The sequence below is a fragment of the Pinus tabuliformis genome, chromosome 3_1 (genome assembly GCF_031772625.1).
Source record: "Pinus tabuliformis cultivar Carrire ecotype Pingquan chromosome 3_1, CPIR1, whole genome shotgun sequence".
Lineage (NCBI taxonomy): Eukaryota > Viridiplantae > Streptophyta > Pinopsida > Pinales > Pinaceae > Pinus > Pinus tabuliformis.
In genome coordinates, this window is record NC_142301.1 from 408,054,657 (window position 1) to 408,070,214 (window position 15,558).

The 15,558-nt window shown below is 39.6% G+C and overlaps 2 protein-coding genes across 23 annotated transcripts in view; one reads left to right on the plus strand and one right to left on the minus strand.

The window, feature by feature from the left end:
- The window catches only part of LOC149187471 (uncharacterized), a 53,657-nt gene extending 39,229 nt beyond the window's left edge, over positions 1-14,428 (minus strand). The window contains exons 1-3 of the mRNA XM_089412369.1: positions 13,573-14,428; positions 13,317-13,458; positions 12,925-13,192 (exon numbers count right to left, since the gene is read on the minus strand). Coding sequence (XP_089268495.1) covers positions 12,925-13,192; positions 13,317-13,458; positions 13,573-14,380 — 1,218 coding nt within the window. The 5' untranslated portion in view covers positions 14,381-14,428. The remainder of the gene's footprint in view (positions 1-12,924; positions 13,193-13,316; positions 13,459-13,572) is intronic.
- The window catches only part of LOC149187470 (nudix hydrolase 20, chloroplastic-like), a 614,870-nt gene that overhangs the window by 511,760 nt on the left and 87,552 nt on the right, over positions 1-15,558 (plus strand). The gene's annotated exons all lie outside the window — the stretch shown is intronic.

Here is a 15,558-nt window from a genome sequence, read left to right on the forward strand (position 1 = left end):
TCTAACATCAGATTGGTAAGTGTGGCCATTTTCACAAAGAGAATACAAAAGTATGACACACAAGAACAATGTAGCTGACTGCTTTAAAGAACAGACTTTCTCCTGTCTAAAACAATAGTAATACTGCTAATACAGTTCTTCCACAAGAGAATGCCGGTCTACCATAAGAGTATACTGATGCAATAAACAGATGTCACAGGTCTGAGTTTGTAATGAAGACTGTCAGGATCACAAGAAAAAAATTCCGCTGATTGGTAACCCACTGCCGGCAACCAGAACCACAAATACAGCAAATATAAATGATGAAAAATGGACCCACATGTGCTGTCTCAGATTCACACTTCTGCTGAATGGTAACCCACTGTCAGCAAACACCACGGATATATATATATACACGTCTCAGGTATCAAAATGGCCCACACAAAAACATCTCAGCTACAGGTCATATGCTTTTGAAAAAAGGACCACGTGAGCTATGCACGTTCCGTCTCAGCTCAGCGACTGGTCATATGTTTTGAAATTTGAACCACGTGAGTTATCAAAACTGCACGTTCCGTCTCAGCTATTTTATATACGAATATATAAAACCCACAGGTGAATATAACCACGCGTATGTGTTTTATAAACACGGGTTACGTAAATCCTCGGACTCACGTTCCGTCTCAGCTATTACAATGAACCACGGATTTTTATAACACGCGGATGACAGGTTACGTATTACGTATTACATCAGGTTACGTATTACGTAAATCAGGTTAAAAACACGGGTTTCAGATCCACGGGTTTGACTGAGACAATATAACGGCGTTTGCACAGGTTACAATGAACCACGGGTTTCAGATCTAGAGCCACGGGTTTCACAGCACACGCGTATATCCACGGGTTTGAGGTTACACGCGAATTACAGGGTTTCAAATATCCACGGGTTTTCAGATATATATCTAAGAGTTCTGAAATATATATATATCCACGAGTTTTAACTGTAATACCATCCACGGGTTTCAAATATCCTCGGGTTTCAAAGCGTATATCACAAGTTTGACAGCGTTTGAAAATATCACAAGCGTATATCACTTGTTTGCACAGCGTTTGAAAATAAAAAAATAGACAGTTGCCCGCAGATCAAATTTTCAGACCACGACTCCGATTTTTAAAAAACAAATAAGTTATAAACCGAGAGAAAACACCTGGATCATGATTGCTGACGATTGCTGAGGGATTCCACGATGTGGTCGAAGAAAATAGCTGGATTCAATATTCCAAGCAAACTGGCCAGCCAAAAAAAAAATTCCGCTTCCACGAAAACAGTCGCCGCCACAAAGTTATTTCCTTAGTAAAATGATCATGCAAGAGAAGAATCCAATTCTGTATCGAGATGGACGACTGTAAGCTTTTATCACAGCGAGCAAAGCCGAGGCTAAGACTCAGTGAAGGCTGCCTGGCTTACAGAGGGCTCGACCTTAGAAAGGACTCAAGAGATTACAATGCAAAGAGAATTACTGTTTCAAGAAGAATCTCTTAACCTTGCTCCGATACCATAAAAGAATATTCAAATGAATTAATTCGCATGGAGCAAACAGCTCAATGATAATACAAAGATATTTACAAGAATAGAAACATCAGGTTTCTATGTAGAATATCGAACAAACAGTTTCATCTAAGAAACTGCTAAAAGAATAAGAATAGAAACATCTAAAAGACTGAGCATTACTAAATAGAGATATAGAGATATATTCTAATATCAATCAACAAACTAGTATCTCAGCCACACAACAATTAGCAAGTGATGACTAATTGACCTAGAAACCCTAAAACTCAATCAAATTCTCACTTCAAGCACTTCAAAGCCAAAGAGAATAAGTTGCTAATTAAACAAGACAATGAGACAAAAACACTGGAAAATCCAAACTCAGAGGACAGGAAAATACCTTCAGAGGCCAGGACACATTGGATCCTAGGGTAGAAACCCTATTTTTTCTCAAATTTTTGGGATCAGCGCGGCTGTCATAGCCAAAAATGTGTTGAAAGTGACTTCAGCGCGATTGTTTCAAGTAAAAAGGCATTGGCAACACGATCGTTTAGGTCAAAAATGCGTTGGGCGAGAAAGTTGGGAAAAAATGAAAATAATTTCAACAAAGATTCCAGACCTAACACTCTAAAGCAGTGATCATTCAATATGCAGACCTATACAGACCCAGACTAACTGATAATTCGATGGTTGGTCAAACTGATCAAAAGACCAAATCAAGAAAAGAGATTGAAGAGGTTATAGTTTCCCTAGCGGAGTCGCCATTTTGTTGTGAAGATAAATCCCCTCTGCAGACAGAGGCGATCTCTCTAGCCCAATGAGTGGGTCTAGCAACAAACTGAACAAATTAATGCAAACTTTCCTAGCGTATATTCAAAAATGCAGAGAGAGCGAGAGAGAAACCTACCTCGCTCTGGTGCTAATTGCTCAATCCTTTGGTGATGGTTTCGATCCCTTAGCTTCTAGGCTCGCTCCTTGCTTGTTCCTTATGTCTGAGTACCTGCGAAAGAGATCAAAAGACAATACAAGATACAAGAGCATACATAGTATATATCAAACATAAACTACTTGATAGATCAAGGAGTATCAAGCTAAATGCATAAATATTTAGACATTTATGGAAAGTGAAAATCAGATGTATATATTAATGAATCAAAAATGGAAGCATACAACCATTGCCTTGATGTTGGAGACCTACTTTTGGTGGATGTCCAAGTCCAAGCCAAGACACTTCAAGCATTCATTCTCCAAGTTAGATGGGCAGCATTTAGGCATAAACTCAGCATAGGAATGCAAGCAATCAATGACCAGCGCTTTGGGGATGGAAGAGATTTGATTTATAGGAAGGCAGAGCGAGTTAGAAATCCACAAAAGTGGGAGGAAGGTCGACATCTTAAGAGGAAGGCCCTTAAAGGTAGGATCAAGAGCTCCAAATGGGATAGCTCGACCATATCTCTACCTAACAACATCTAGCTCGTTGTTTCTCGAAGTTTCCAGCATATGAAGCTTCTCCTCCATTTTGAGAAAACCTACCAGAAGAGGTTTAACATAGGTTTTCATGTCAAAACCTGCGTTGGCAAAGCTAGGTCAAAGAACTATAACCTTCCATCAGCACGGGAAGGTAGTGGAGTAAAAAGCGTTGGGCTTGAAATTTAGGGTTTCAGTCAACGTTCTCCAGAATTGACTCAGGGCAGTTTTTCTTCCATTCTTCGAGGATGTTTCTGTATGTGTTTCATGATGAATACACTTCACAGTTGTCAACATTTTGGCGCTTCAGGATGTCGAACAAGAATTGAACAAGAGGTATGACAAAATATTGTGTAACAAATGCCCCCTAAAGCATGAAGGCAGAACAGGAAGTGATGGGTGAAATTTTTTACAAGTCAAGGTAAGGACTAGAAAAGTATCGTCAGGAGACTAGCACATCAAGCATATACTTATACATCTCTAATATAAACATGCCTAATGATACATGACTAGGCATCTAATAATACATGAATCGACAGCATGGGCACAGCCATCCAAATAGAAGACATAATGTGCATGGATCCACAGTATGGACGCAACCATCCGAATAGAAAGGATCATATATATGGACCCACAGTATGGTCGCAACCATATGTATAATCATGTGTACAATCATAAATAACTCAACTCCACGCAACCTAGATTTTATCAGATGAAACCCAGGGTCTTGAGCTCTATCTTGATCCGATCAATTTACGAATTCTAGCATGCGAATAGATGTGTCAAAGTCGAACATAATAGAAAACCACCTGATTATCGGTCAATGATGTAAACCGTTAATAGACACAAGAGAAACCACCAATAATGACAATGGCTCTCAAGGTACAATCAACACAATCCATGAGTATGAACAATGAAGTTGAAGTCAAACACCCGTGAAATCATTCGATCGAAGACTAATGATGTAAACCTGTCGTCGAATGTGAAGAAATTGCCATTGAGACATGCCAGCAACAACGCACTGGAAGGGAGTTTCTAGATCATCTTCTTGGATAATGAGCTGAAGTCGACAGAAAGCGATCCATCGAAGGAGGGCCATAATGTATCCCACATTATTGACATGAATAAAGGATATAGTAGAGTAAGTAAGTTTGATTCAGGACTGTGGCAGAAAGGTTAGGCAATGTATAAGTGGTAAAAACTGCAGATAGGACTGCTCTTGAACATATCGGCGACACGACTCCAGAGTTTGGTAGCATTTGACTCAACATGGGATCAGAGGTCATGATGATGAAGCAGTATAATCAAATGAGAGGCAAAATGGATTTCCCAAGCCCAAGAAGGTAAGTGATGATATCCCAAACCCGACACGAGCAATGGATCAGTGGCATGTTCAAGAACGACATGCTGCCTTTACACAAAATACAAGAGATGTTCGCTTTCATTTTCCCCCCACCATTTCTAGTGAGTACCCCATTATTTTTTAATCGCAAGCTTTAAGGGGATAGCATATGCTTGTCATATAAGTTCATCCTTTGGATGAATCCATCTTAGTAAGTTTAACAAGTCCTAGGAAGGAGAAACTCAGTCTCGTCATGATGACAAGTGTTGCGTCGTTTAAGTTTTACGAATCCGACGGAAGTGAAACTCGGCATCTTTGTCATGTTTAGAGAGTTTGAAAAAAGGGCGAAAAAGAAAACTCCAAAGGTCCCTTTTTGTAAATCGTCTCTTGAATCCGAAAAGGCAGAAAACAATATCCAAGAGAACCTCTTAGCCATGTTCGACTAAGGTATTCATTTTTTGTTCAATAGTCTATCTCAGCTCGGAAAAGGGTTAAATTATACTGAGTAGAAGTCATTTCATTTACTTTAACGAATTTGAAACGACAAGTACTTGGCAATCCTTTCATGTTTCAAGAGTTAGAAAAGCGCTTAAAGATGACTCTAAGGGGTCACTTTTTTGTTTACTTTTGACAAGTCCGAAAAAGTGATAAAATAAAACTCGTTGAATCAATCATAATTAATCATGTCCATAATGACGCCAAGGAGAACTACATGGGTAAGACATGTTATCGTGGGCAGTAAATTTTGAAGAATTTCAACCACCACTTTGGTTATCAGTTTTCCTTATCACTCCATGCATTTAGTTTTAAATCCAAGCATGATAAAAATCCTAAAATCTGGAAATGAGAATATTTTCTAAAAACACAAATTTAGAGATTTCACAACTGCTGGAATTACATAAATAAAACACAACAAAATTATGACAGCCACACAACTAATAACATAGTGATTTTTGTCAATGTGACCCTGCAAAAACCCCCTACAACTCTTGGGGAAAACCAGTTTGAGAGCTCTTCTTTATTTCTGAAAATGCTTTTACAGAGAAACTGAAATACACAGTAAAAATTCCAGCAACCACAAATTACAACTTATCTCGATTTTCGTGCTTGAACTCCTCGAAAATCGTGCCAATCAGCAAACTGCCAAAATAGAAATTTTCCCAGCAATAAAAGAGTTAAATGTTGTACAGCCTGCCTCAAAAATCGTGCCCAGAACCTGTTGTATAGACCATACAGATTTCCACAATATATCTACCTCGAAATTCATGCCCAAAATCTGCTTCGAAATTCGTGCCTGTGATGTTGTCCCTCTTCCTCGATTTCTGTGTCTTTCTCATGCTGTATGGTTTTGCCTTGGGATGCGTGCCAATAAATGTTGTTGCATAGATTTGTTGAAATGTCTTCTTGCTGCTCTGTTTCACTTCCTCACTGCTCAGAAATTTTCTCCTTGTTCTCTTTTCTCTTTCTCTCAAATGCTCATGAAAGAATGAATTTATCTTTTTCTCTTCTCTTCTCCTTTTACTTTCTAAATAACCTTTTGGGTTACCCTAAGATCTAATGGCTGAGATTCGTTTAGATCTAGGGATGAGAATAAATGTGCATTTAATTCTCACTTTCTATTTTAAGTCACCCACTTAAATAAAGACCCACTTAGCCTTTTATTTCCATAGTCACATTTTCACATTCTAATTCTTCATTAACTTTAATAAAGTCACCTTTAAATTAGAATGTAACTTTACCACTTATAAAGTCACTTTTAAATTAAATTGACTTTACCACTTATAAAATCAGTTTAGGAGAAAAGTACAAATAAATTTGGACACTTTTCCCTAGGCCAAAGATCAAAGCCTTAGGGAACCACTTGTCTTCTGGTACCCAAATTCTAATACTCTCTCTTACCGAGGAAAGTGTTCCTCATCACTCCCATCTTGTCTCTAAAGCAGACATGCTTGCCCCGTGGTAAGGCTTTGGTGAAAATGTCTGCTACCTGCTCATTTGTGGAAATGTTCTCAAGCTTGACAACTCCCTTTTGGACATAGGCTCTAATGAAGTGATACTTGATTTCAATATGCTTTAACCTGTCATGAAAAACTGGATTATTCGTGAGTTTTATACAACTCTTATTATCACCGTAAATTACTGGAGGTCTCAATGCCTGACCAAATAAACCAAACAACATCTTGTGAAGCCATATGGCCTCACAACTAGCCAACCTAGCAGCGATATACTTTGCCTCCGCTGAGCTCAATGCAGTTGACTGTTGTTTCTGGCTGATCCACGACACAATTGTCGAAGCAAACCCAAAACAACACCCAAAAGTACTCTTCCTATCTGAAGCACAACGTGCCCAATCTGAATCCGTGTACCCTTCCAGTCTCACTCCAACACCTTGTCTCTAATCCAGACCAAAATCCATAGTCCCCTGCAAGTAACAAAGAATGTGTTTTGCAGCCACCCAGTGCACTCTCTTGGGCTTACACATGAACTGACTCATAGTGTTAACTGCAAAACATATATCTGGCCGAGTGTTGACCAAATACATCAATTTACCAATTAGCTATCTGTATAGAGTAGGATCCACCAACTTGGAATCAGAACCGTGAATCCTTTTCCAGTTAGTGATCATAGGTGTCGACATGGGTTTGCAGTCTTCCATGTGAAATCTGCTAAGAATATCCACGATGTACTTCCCTTGTCCCAGGAAGAAATGCCCCTTCTCCTGCCACACCTCCAATCCCATAAAATAATGCATCAAGCCGATATCCTTCATCTCAAACTCTGAAGCAAGATCTCTCTTGCAGCCCTCAATGAGTGTCTCTGCACTAGTGATGATCAAGTCATCAACATAGGTTCAGATCAGCATCACTCTTTGTGAAACCCAACTATTGCAAGTATGTATCAATCGTCGAGTACCAAGCTCTAAGAGCTTGCTTCAGGCCATAGAGTGCCTTTTTCAATCTGCATACATGGGAATCCTTCCCATGCACCTCAAAACCCTGTGGCTGCTCAATATAAACTTCCTCCTGAATGAAGCCATTGAGAAATGCGGTCTTCACATCCATTTGGTGGATCTTCCAACCCATCTCTGCTGCAGTCGATATAATGGAGCGAATAGATTTATATCGTGCTACGAGAGAGAAGGTGTCCTCATAGTCAACTCCCTCTACCTGTGAGAACCCTCTCGCCACAAATCAAGCCTTGAACTTCTTGATGTTGCCATCTACAGCATGTTTTATCTTGTAGAGCCAATTGGAAGTAACAACTGATTTACCTTCAAGCCTCAACACTACCTCCCAAACATCGTTCTTCATAATAGAAGAATATTCTTCCATCATGGCCTCTCTCTAGGCCTGCTGGCTGGCTGCCTCCTCATAACTTGAAGGCTCGAACTCAACAATGCTTATTACCAATTCCATGTAACTATAGAACCACTCATGTGGTCTACTCTCTTTAACCTGTCTCTTTGGCCCAACAACTGATGTGGCCTTGGGCAAGGTATCTTCAAGCCACTCACTATAACCCATAAAGATGCCCTTGTCTACAGTGGGCTCTAGCTTGGTCCTGTTCTCCTTGGGGACATAGGAATATGTAAGGCACCCAAAGATACGAAACTGCCCAACATCAAGCTTCTTCCCAGAAAAAGCCTCCTCCGGAGTAACATTCCCCAAGGCACAATGTGGACTCCTATTCTGCAAGTACACAGCAGTGTTGTGGGCTTTTGCCCACAAAAATAAAGGTAACCCTGATCATGAAGCATGGATTTGGCAGCCCCTACAATGGATCTGTTCTTCCTCTTCGCAGCCCCATTCTGCTGGGGGTTGTAAGGAACTGTGAACTCCCTCTTAATGCCTGCCTCAACACAAAAATCAACAAACTCACCAAGGGTATACTCCCCTCCATTGTTTGACCTGAGGACCTTGATCTTCCTACCTGTCTGGGTCTCCACAAGAGCTTTGAACTCTTGAAACCACTTGAAGACCTCACTCTTAGTCTTCAAGAAATAAATCCAGGTCTTCCTGGAGTGGTCATCAATGAATAAAACATAGTACTCATAGCCACTCAAGGATACATGAGACATCTGACCACTCACATCGGAATGAATCAAGTCAAGGATCCCGGTCTCTCTGTTGTCACTGCTGGGAAAAGGGATCTAGAAAACTTCCCCATAGCACATCCTTTGCGTACATCAAGGTGATCAGAACTGAAATCTGGCACACCAGTAGTGATCTCGCACAATGTACTCAAGGCCCAATGATACATGTGCCCCATCCTGCGATGCCAAATTTCACACAACTCTGAACTGCTAGATCTGTTGTCGGTCCTGTCTCGGGCGCTGCTACTCAATGCCATCAGGGGCTGGAATGAGAACTTGTACACCTTGGCATGGCGCACACCAATCACTCTAGCTGAAGAATTTGGTGTTCCCCTAGGAGATATATGCACTTGCCCTCTCCTGAACAACACTCCATACCCTCTGTCCTTAAGTGCTGAGACAGATATCAGGTTCTTCTTCATTCCAAGCACATATAGAACATCTAACACTTTCAAGGGAGGTTTGGGTCCCCTATCAAATGTCAATGTCCCCACACTGACTGCTCTAACCATGTTGCCTTCACCAGGTACTACCTCCATATCAGTATCATCCTCTGAAAGCTCTGAGAAGTACTCTCTGACTGCTGTCATGTGGCGGAAAGCGCCACTATCAACATACCAAATGCTAGAAGATGCTCTGCTAGTAGTGGAGAGTGCACACTCCCTCTGAACCTGTATGGCAGGTGATCCTACACTAATGGCCTCACAAGTTATGAACCCAAACTCTCGATCAAAGCTCTCTATCTCTGCAGAAGCTGCCATGGGTTTGTCTCTCCCTTTCTTGTTCTTCTTCTCCGAACACACAATAGCATAGTGTCTCAACTTTTGACAATTCCAACATTTGACTTTGGAATAGTCCTTCTCCTTGTTCTGCTACTTTCCTTTACCTTTGCCTTTGACTCCACTGCTGGAAGCTTGCTTCTTTGCTCTACCCTTCTTGCTTCTTGCTAATAGTGTCACATTATCATCCCCTTACACTTGTTTGGCTACCCCAAGATGGTTCTTTCTGATCTCATTCTGAATGCAATCATCCCACAACCTCTCCCATCCGGGAAGGTTTTCCCATGCAACAATGCCATCCACAAAATTCTCCCAAGTTTTGGGAAGACCATTCAAAGCAATATTCACCAACTCAGGGTGTGCAATGATCTCATCTACGGCTGCCAACTCATCTCTCTCTGAAGTGATCTTTGTGAGGTATGTTGTAGCACTGTCAATCTTAGCCATTTTAATTACCTTCAGGACCAATTTTTTGTTTTCATTTGAGCTCTGGTAAAGACTGATCAAAGATGTCCACATATCATGTGCATAAGTCTTTCCTCTCACATGAGGAATGACATGATTTTTGACTCCTTCCTGAATCAATCTTTTTTCTTTAGCATTCTTTTTGTTAAACTCTGCCAATTGTACAGGGTTCGCAGGTACTGCTACTGGGTTCTATGTGGTATTTACCATATTTACCATAATGCCCTAGACTTCTGCTTCCTCAAAGATGCTCTGGATTCTGTCCTTCTACGCACTGTAGTTTTTCTACCCATCCAACTTGTCTTTAACTCTCAAACCCAAAGACATGTTTCACTGTCCTACCAAACTGAAATTTTCAAATTTGTGGTAAAAGTTTCTGTTTTTTGTGTAAAAATCAGTTTACGGTAATTTTCACTTTGTTGTCCCAAACTGTGCTTTTCAGCCAACCAAGCTTTGATACCATGAAGAATTTCAACCCCCACTCTGGTTATCAGTTTTCCTTATCACTCCATGCATTTAGCTTTAAATCCAAGCATGATAAAAATTCTAAAATCTGGAAATAACAATATTTTCTGAAAACACAAATTTAGAGATTTCACAACTGCTGAAATTGCAGAAATAAAACACAGCAAAATTATGACAGCCACACAGAAAATAACGCAGTGATTTTTTGTCAATGTGACCCTGGAAAAACCCCCTACAACTCTTGGGGAAAACCAGTTTGAGAGCTCTTCTTTATTTCTGAAAATGCTTTTACAAAGAAACTGAAATACACAATAAAAATTCCAGCAACCAAAAATTACAACTTATCTCGATTTCGATGCTTGAACTCCACCTCGAAAATCGTGCCAATCAGCAAACTGCCAAAACAGAGACTTTTCCAGCAATAAAACAGCATTAAATGATGTATGACCTGCCTCGAAAATCATGCCCGGAACCTGTTGTACATGATGTACGCACTGTATGGATTTCAGCAACACTGTTGCCTCGAAAATTGTGCCCAAAACCTGCCTCGAAATTTGTTCCCTTGCTGCTGTCCCTCTTCCTTGATTTCTGTGTCTTTCTCTTACTATACGGTTTTTCTTTGGGATGTGTGCCAAAAAATGTTGCTGCCCAGATTTGCTGAAATGTCCTCACTGCTCAGAAATTTTCTCTTTGCTCTCTCTTCTCTTTCTCTCAAATGCTCATGAAAGAATGAATTTATCATTTTCTCTTCTCTTCTCCTTTTACTCTCTAAATGACCTTTTGGATTACCATAAGATCTAATGGTTGAGATTCATTTAGATCTAAGGATGAGAATAAATGTGCATTTAATTATCACCTTCATTTTTTTTAACTCACCCACTTAGTCTTTTATTTCCATAGTCACTTTTTCACTTTATAATTCTTCGTTGACTTTAATAAAGTCACCTTTAAATTAGAATGTAACTTTACCACTTATAAAGTCACTTTTAAATTAAATTGACTTTACCACTTATAAAGTCACTTTAAGAGAAAAGTACAAATAAATTTGGACACTTTTCCCTAAGCCAAAGATCAAAGCCTTAAGGAACCACTTGTCCTTTGGTACCCAAATTTTAACAAATTTTAGAACTTAAAAAAAATAAATCAAAAAGGGTAATCTAGGCAAGAGGGTTTACCAAGTATCTATGAACCGCAATATACACCTTAGTCGAAACCAAGGACTTAACGTATGACGACCAATCTCCTCGAATGTTGTGTTCGGTGTATCACGTTTACAAGGCGGTTGACTCGATTACCTGTGACTAAAGGATAGCAACCTAGTGGGGTCTCCCAATATATACGCGATGGTACGAGGAGCACAAGTCCGTGTTAGCGTTGTCTAATGCATAACCATTCAATGAGAGCATTCCCATATACTTGCCATACGTGGAGCACCTCCGATATACCCGAGAGTACTAGAGAACGATCCTATATACTTTTGTACATGGAATGAGATTTCACCCCCAGGATACAATGCTGGCAAATAACGACAACTAGGTTTATAGACGTCGGAACATGTCTCTAGCCTAGACCTTTAAATGTTTGTGTTAAGTTCCAAATGCTCCTTAGGTTAATTCAGTAAATTTTAACGTTTATCTTGAATTATATTTCAATTTTGGGCTCAAAAGGATGTCACCTGAATCCCTAAGATGCAACTATATGAGAAAAATAGAACTTCCACTTCGATGAAAGCTAGACTAATCACGGGAAGAAATTTCAATCAATAATGCATCAAACAACATGTCTTCCACTAACTTTCACTTTCGTTTTCCAAATGCAATGCTCGAAAGTAAAAATGATCTTCACTTTTACTAAGATGCATTTATGTAAATGATGTTTTTCTTTGATTTTTGAATGCTCTAATGCAACTAAATCATCAACTAAAGTAAAATGAAAACTTGATTCAAATGCTCTAATGCAACTAATGCATCAACTATTGCAACACCAAATCCAATTCAAAAGCACCTAAATGAAAATAACTTCACTTTTTCATTTTGAACAAATAAATGATGCACTCCTTTCAACTTGAAAATCAAACAATGTAATCTATGCTTGATTTAAAAACAATGATGATTTTCCAAATGTAAATGACCTAATGCGAATTCAAAAGCAACTTTTGCGAAAGACAAGCTAAAACCAATGTTGCACACATCGCGATCGGGATTTAATCGGCGCCGGGAAAAAATCGGAAAAATCGTTAAAATCGGGAAAAAATCGGGAAAAAATCGGAAAAAATCGTTTGGCACAAAAATATTCATTTTTTTTCATTTTTTTTCAATTTTTTTAATATCTAAACCATCTACAACATAAAATAAATACATTGACACATAAATATGATAAAAAAACTAATATATAAGATGTTCAATATCATTTCTAGCGCTAAAATCACACATAACATTGAATCATGTCCTGAATAGTAAGTCCTGAGTCCCAAGTCCAACTCAGCCTCAAAATATCAACAAAAAATATGATAATGTATCTCATCATGTCATAATGTCATATACAATAAAATGAAAGTCTAATCCTATTGATTTCCTCTGCCCCTCTTGCGAGAATATGGCACAGCTTTCTCTTTCCCTCTAGATGTAGAAGCTGGTGCCTGTGGTGGTGGAAATGGCAGTGGAGTCTGACGTGCTCTAGAAGCTGAAGAACTAGTAGTAGCAGCTACAAGAGGCTGAGGTGGACGGAGACCACGTCCTCTACTGGTGGTAGTGGTAGCCCGGGTAGCCCGGGTAGGCGGTGTCACCTCCTCCTCCTGCTCCTCCAACTTCTCCTGCTCCTGCTCCTGCTCCTCCTCCTCCTCCTCCTCCCCCTCCTCCTCCCCCTCATCCTGCACTAACCAATCCTCAGTGGGATCCATGAGAGGCCTCTCGGTCTCAACCCTCCATTCAGCAGTGGTGTCAATCCCATCCAATGAGATGGCTTCCGTATCAGGTGTCTTCTCTAGTTGTTTCACCCACAATCGAAGATTGTAGTAGACATAGACCATGTCATTAAGTCTATGGGACTCCAACCTGTACAAAGTTCATGAAATAATAAATTAATAATTAATATTATAAAAAAAATATTGTTTAAAACTTTAATGAATTCAAAAATTTATTTGGAAATTTGCAATATTTTAAATGTTTAAGTGTTAACCTATTGCGCTTCTTGTTGTGTATTTTTTCAAATACACTCCAATTGCGCTCACATCCCGAGGAGCTGCATGTTTGGCTGAGGATGCGCACGGCAAGATTTTGCAAAAGGGGTACTCTGCCACCATACATCTTCCACCATGCGTCTACAACAAAATTACAAAGAAAATTTTAAATAAACATAAGAAAAAAATGGAATTTGAAGAAACAATGAAATTTGAAACAAAGTTACAAAGTACATACTACAAACTAAAAAATACCTGGGATTTTAACCGTCCTATCATTGATAGCCATCTCAAAGCCAAATGTGCCACCTGACAACTTATATTGCTCAATTTGTCTAGAGACCTCCATACGTTCTTCTGGAGTTTTCACCATCTTCTGGACACAGGTTAATAATCCTTCCACGACCTCAACATCAAAATTAAACCCACATGCATAAGAAAATGCAGGGTTCAGGAAAAGGCCAGCAGCATGAATGGGACGATGGAGTGTGTTGTTCCATCGCTCATCAATGACCTTCCATAGAAGGAGTTGTCTCTGGAACCCATCATCTCCCTTGTCATCATAGTAGGACCGAATGGCTTCTTTGGCCCTATCCATGGCTTCATACAAATAGCCCATTGCGGGCTTCTCACCATCTACCAACCGAAGAACCTTTACCAAAGGTTCTGTGACAGCGCACACCTCCTGCACTCCCGCCCAGAAGTCTTCTTGGTATGAAACAAGTCTGCAGACGGCCTCTCCTTCTGGTTTGCGGCTCATTGGCGAAGAACGCCACTCCTCTGAAACAAACATTCTCTTCAAATCCCACATAGAATTCAAGAGGGATTGAAGAGATATGAAACTCGTCGCAAACCGTGTAATGGCGGGGCGCACCAACTCTTTGTTGTTGGTGCATTTTCTCATCAAGCTAAGCACAGATGTGTGATTGTAAATAAATTTTGTGATGGTTTTTGATGAGTCAACAGCCTCTTTGACAAAGGGAATTTTCCCTATGTCCTCTAACATCAAATCAATACAATGGGCAGCACAAGGTGTCCAAAATAAAGTAGGATGCCTGTCCATAAGCAATCTACCAGCAGCAACATAATTTGCAGCGTTGTCCGTTATGACTTGGACAACATTTTCTGCACCCACCTCCAAAATAAACACATCCAGCAAATCACATAAATTTTTTGCATCTTTGATTTGATGAGTTGCATCAACAGATTTGATAAACATAGTCCCCAAGGGACAACTAACCAAGAAGTTTATAAGGGTTCTCCCCTTTTGGTCAGTCCAACCATCTGACATAACAGTGCATCCTGTTTGTGCCCATGATGCCCTAAAATCCTCCAATCTTTGGGTGCAGTCACGCTTTTCATCTTGAAGAAGCCGGCCTCTGAAATCATGAAGAGAAGGGAGTTTGTACCCCGGGCCAACACTGGCAACAGCATCAAGAGTAGGTTGGAAAAATGGATTATTCCTTATAATGCTGAAAGGAATATCACTCCAGAGGAGAAATTTTGTCATCAACTTGTCAGCTTTTTCTTTTTCAGTTCTTTTCATCATTGAACCGATAGTTGGTTGTGAACCAGGTGTGGTTCGAGGAACAAAATATGATGATGCAGCAAACGGATTGACTGACGCTGCAGTAGAACCTGTGCCACTTGGCCCACTTCCTTCAACTGACCTTCTTAGTTGCCTTTTGAGTTCTTCTTTGGCGTCTCTAGTGTGCTCTAATTCTCCCAATGCTCTCATGGCTTTTTGGATAATTTCAGCATTTGTCTTTAGACAGGGCCCCACATCACGTCCAGGGATTTGTGCAAGGTGGAACTTCAACCTGTACACCCCCCCGAATATTTCCTTTCCACACAACTTGCAAATCAAGTTTTGTCTATCATTCGGAGTTTTAGGGTCACCATATTCCCAGAAAGGATCCAATTTCCTTGGCATGTTTGTTTTTGAATTTTGAATTTGCAAACCTATGGAAAAATAAGGATTAGGAAATAGGAATTTAGGATTACATAAATGATAATAGTAAATAGTAAATACAAATTACAATTTAGCATTTGCAAAATTACAAGCTAATTATTTCCAAAATCCCAATTTCTAAACCCAAAAAACAATGAAAAATAAAAAAAAATAAACAATGTTTAAAGAAAATGAGAAAATAAAAAACAAAAATTGGTTCTCATAGTCATAACAAATAACCCATCCCAAATCAATGAAAAATTTCCAAAAATTCTTTAAAAACAATGAAA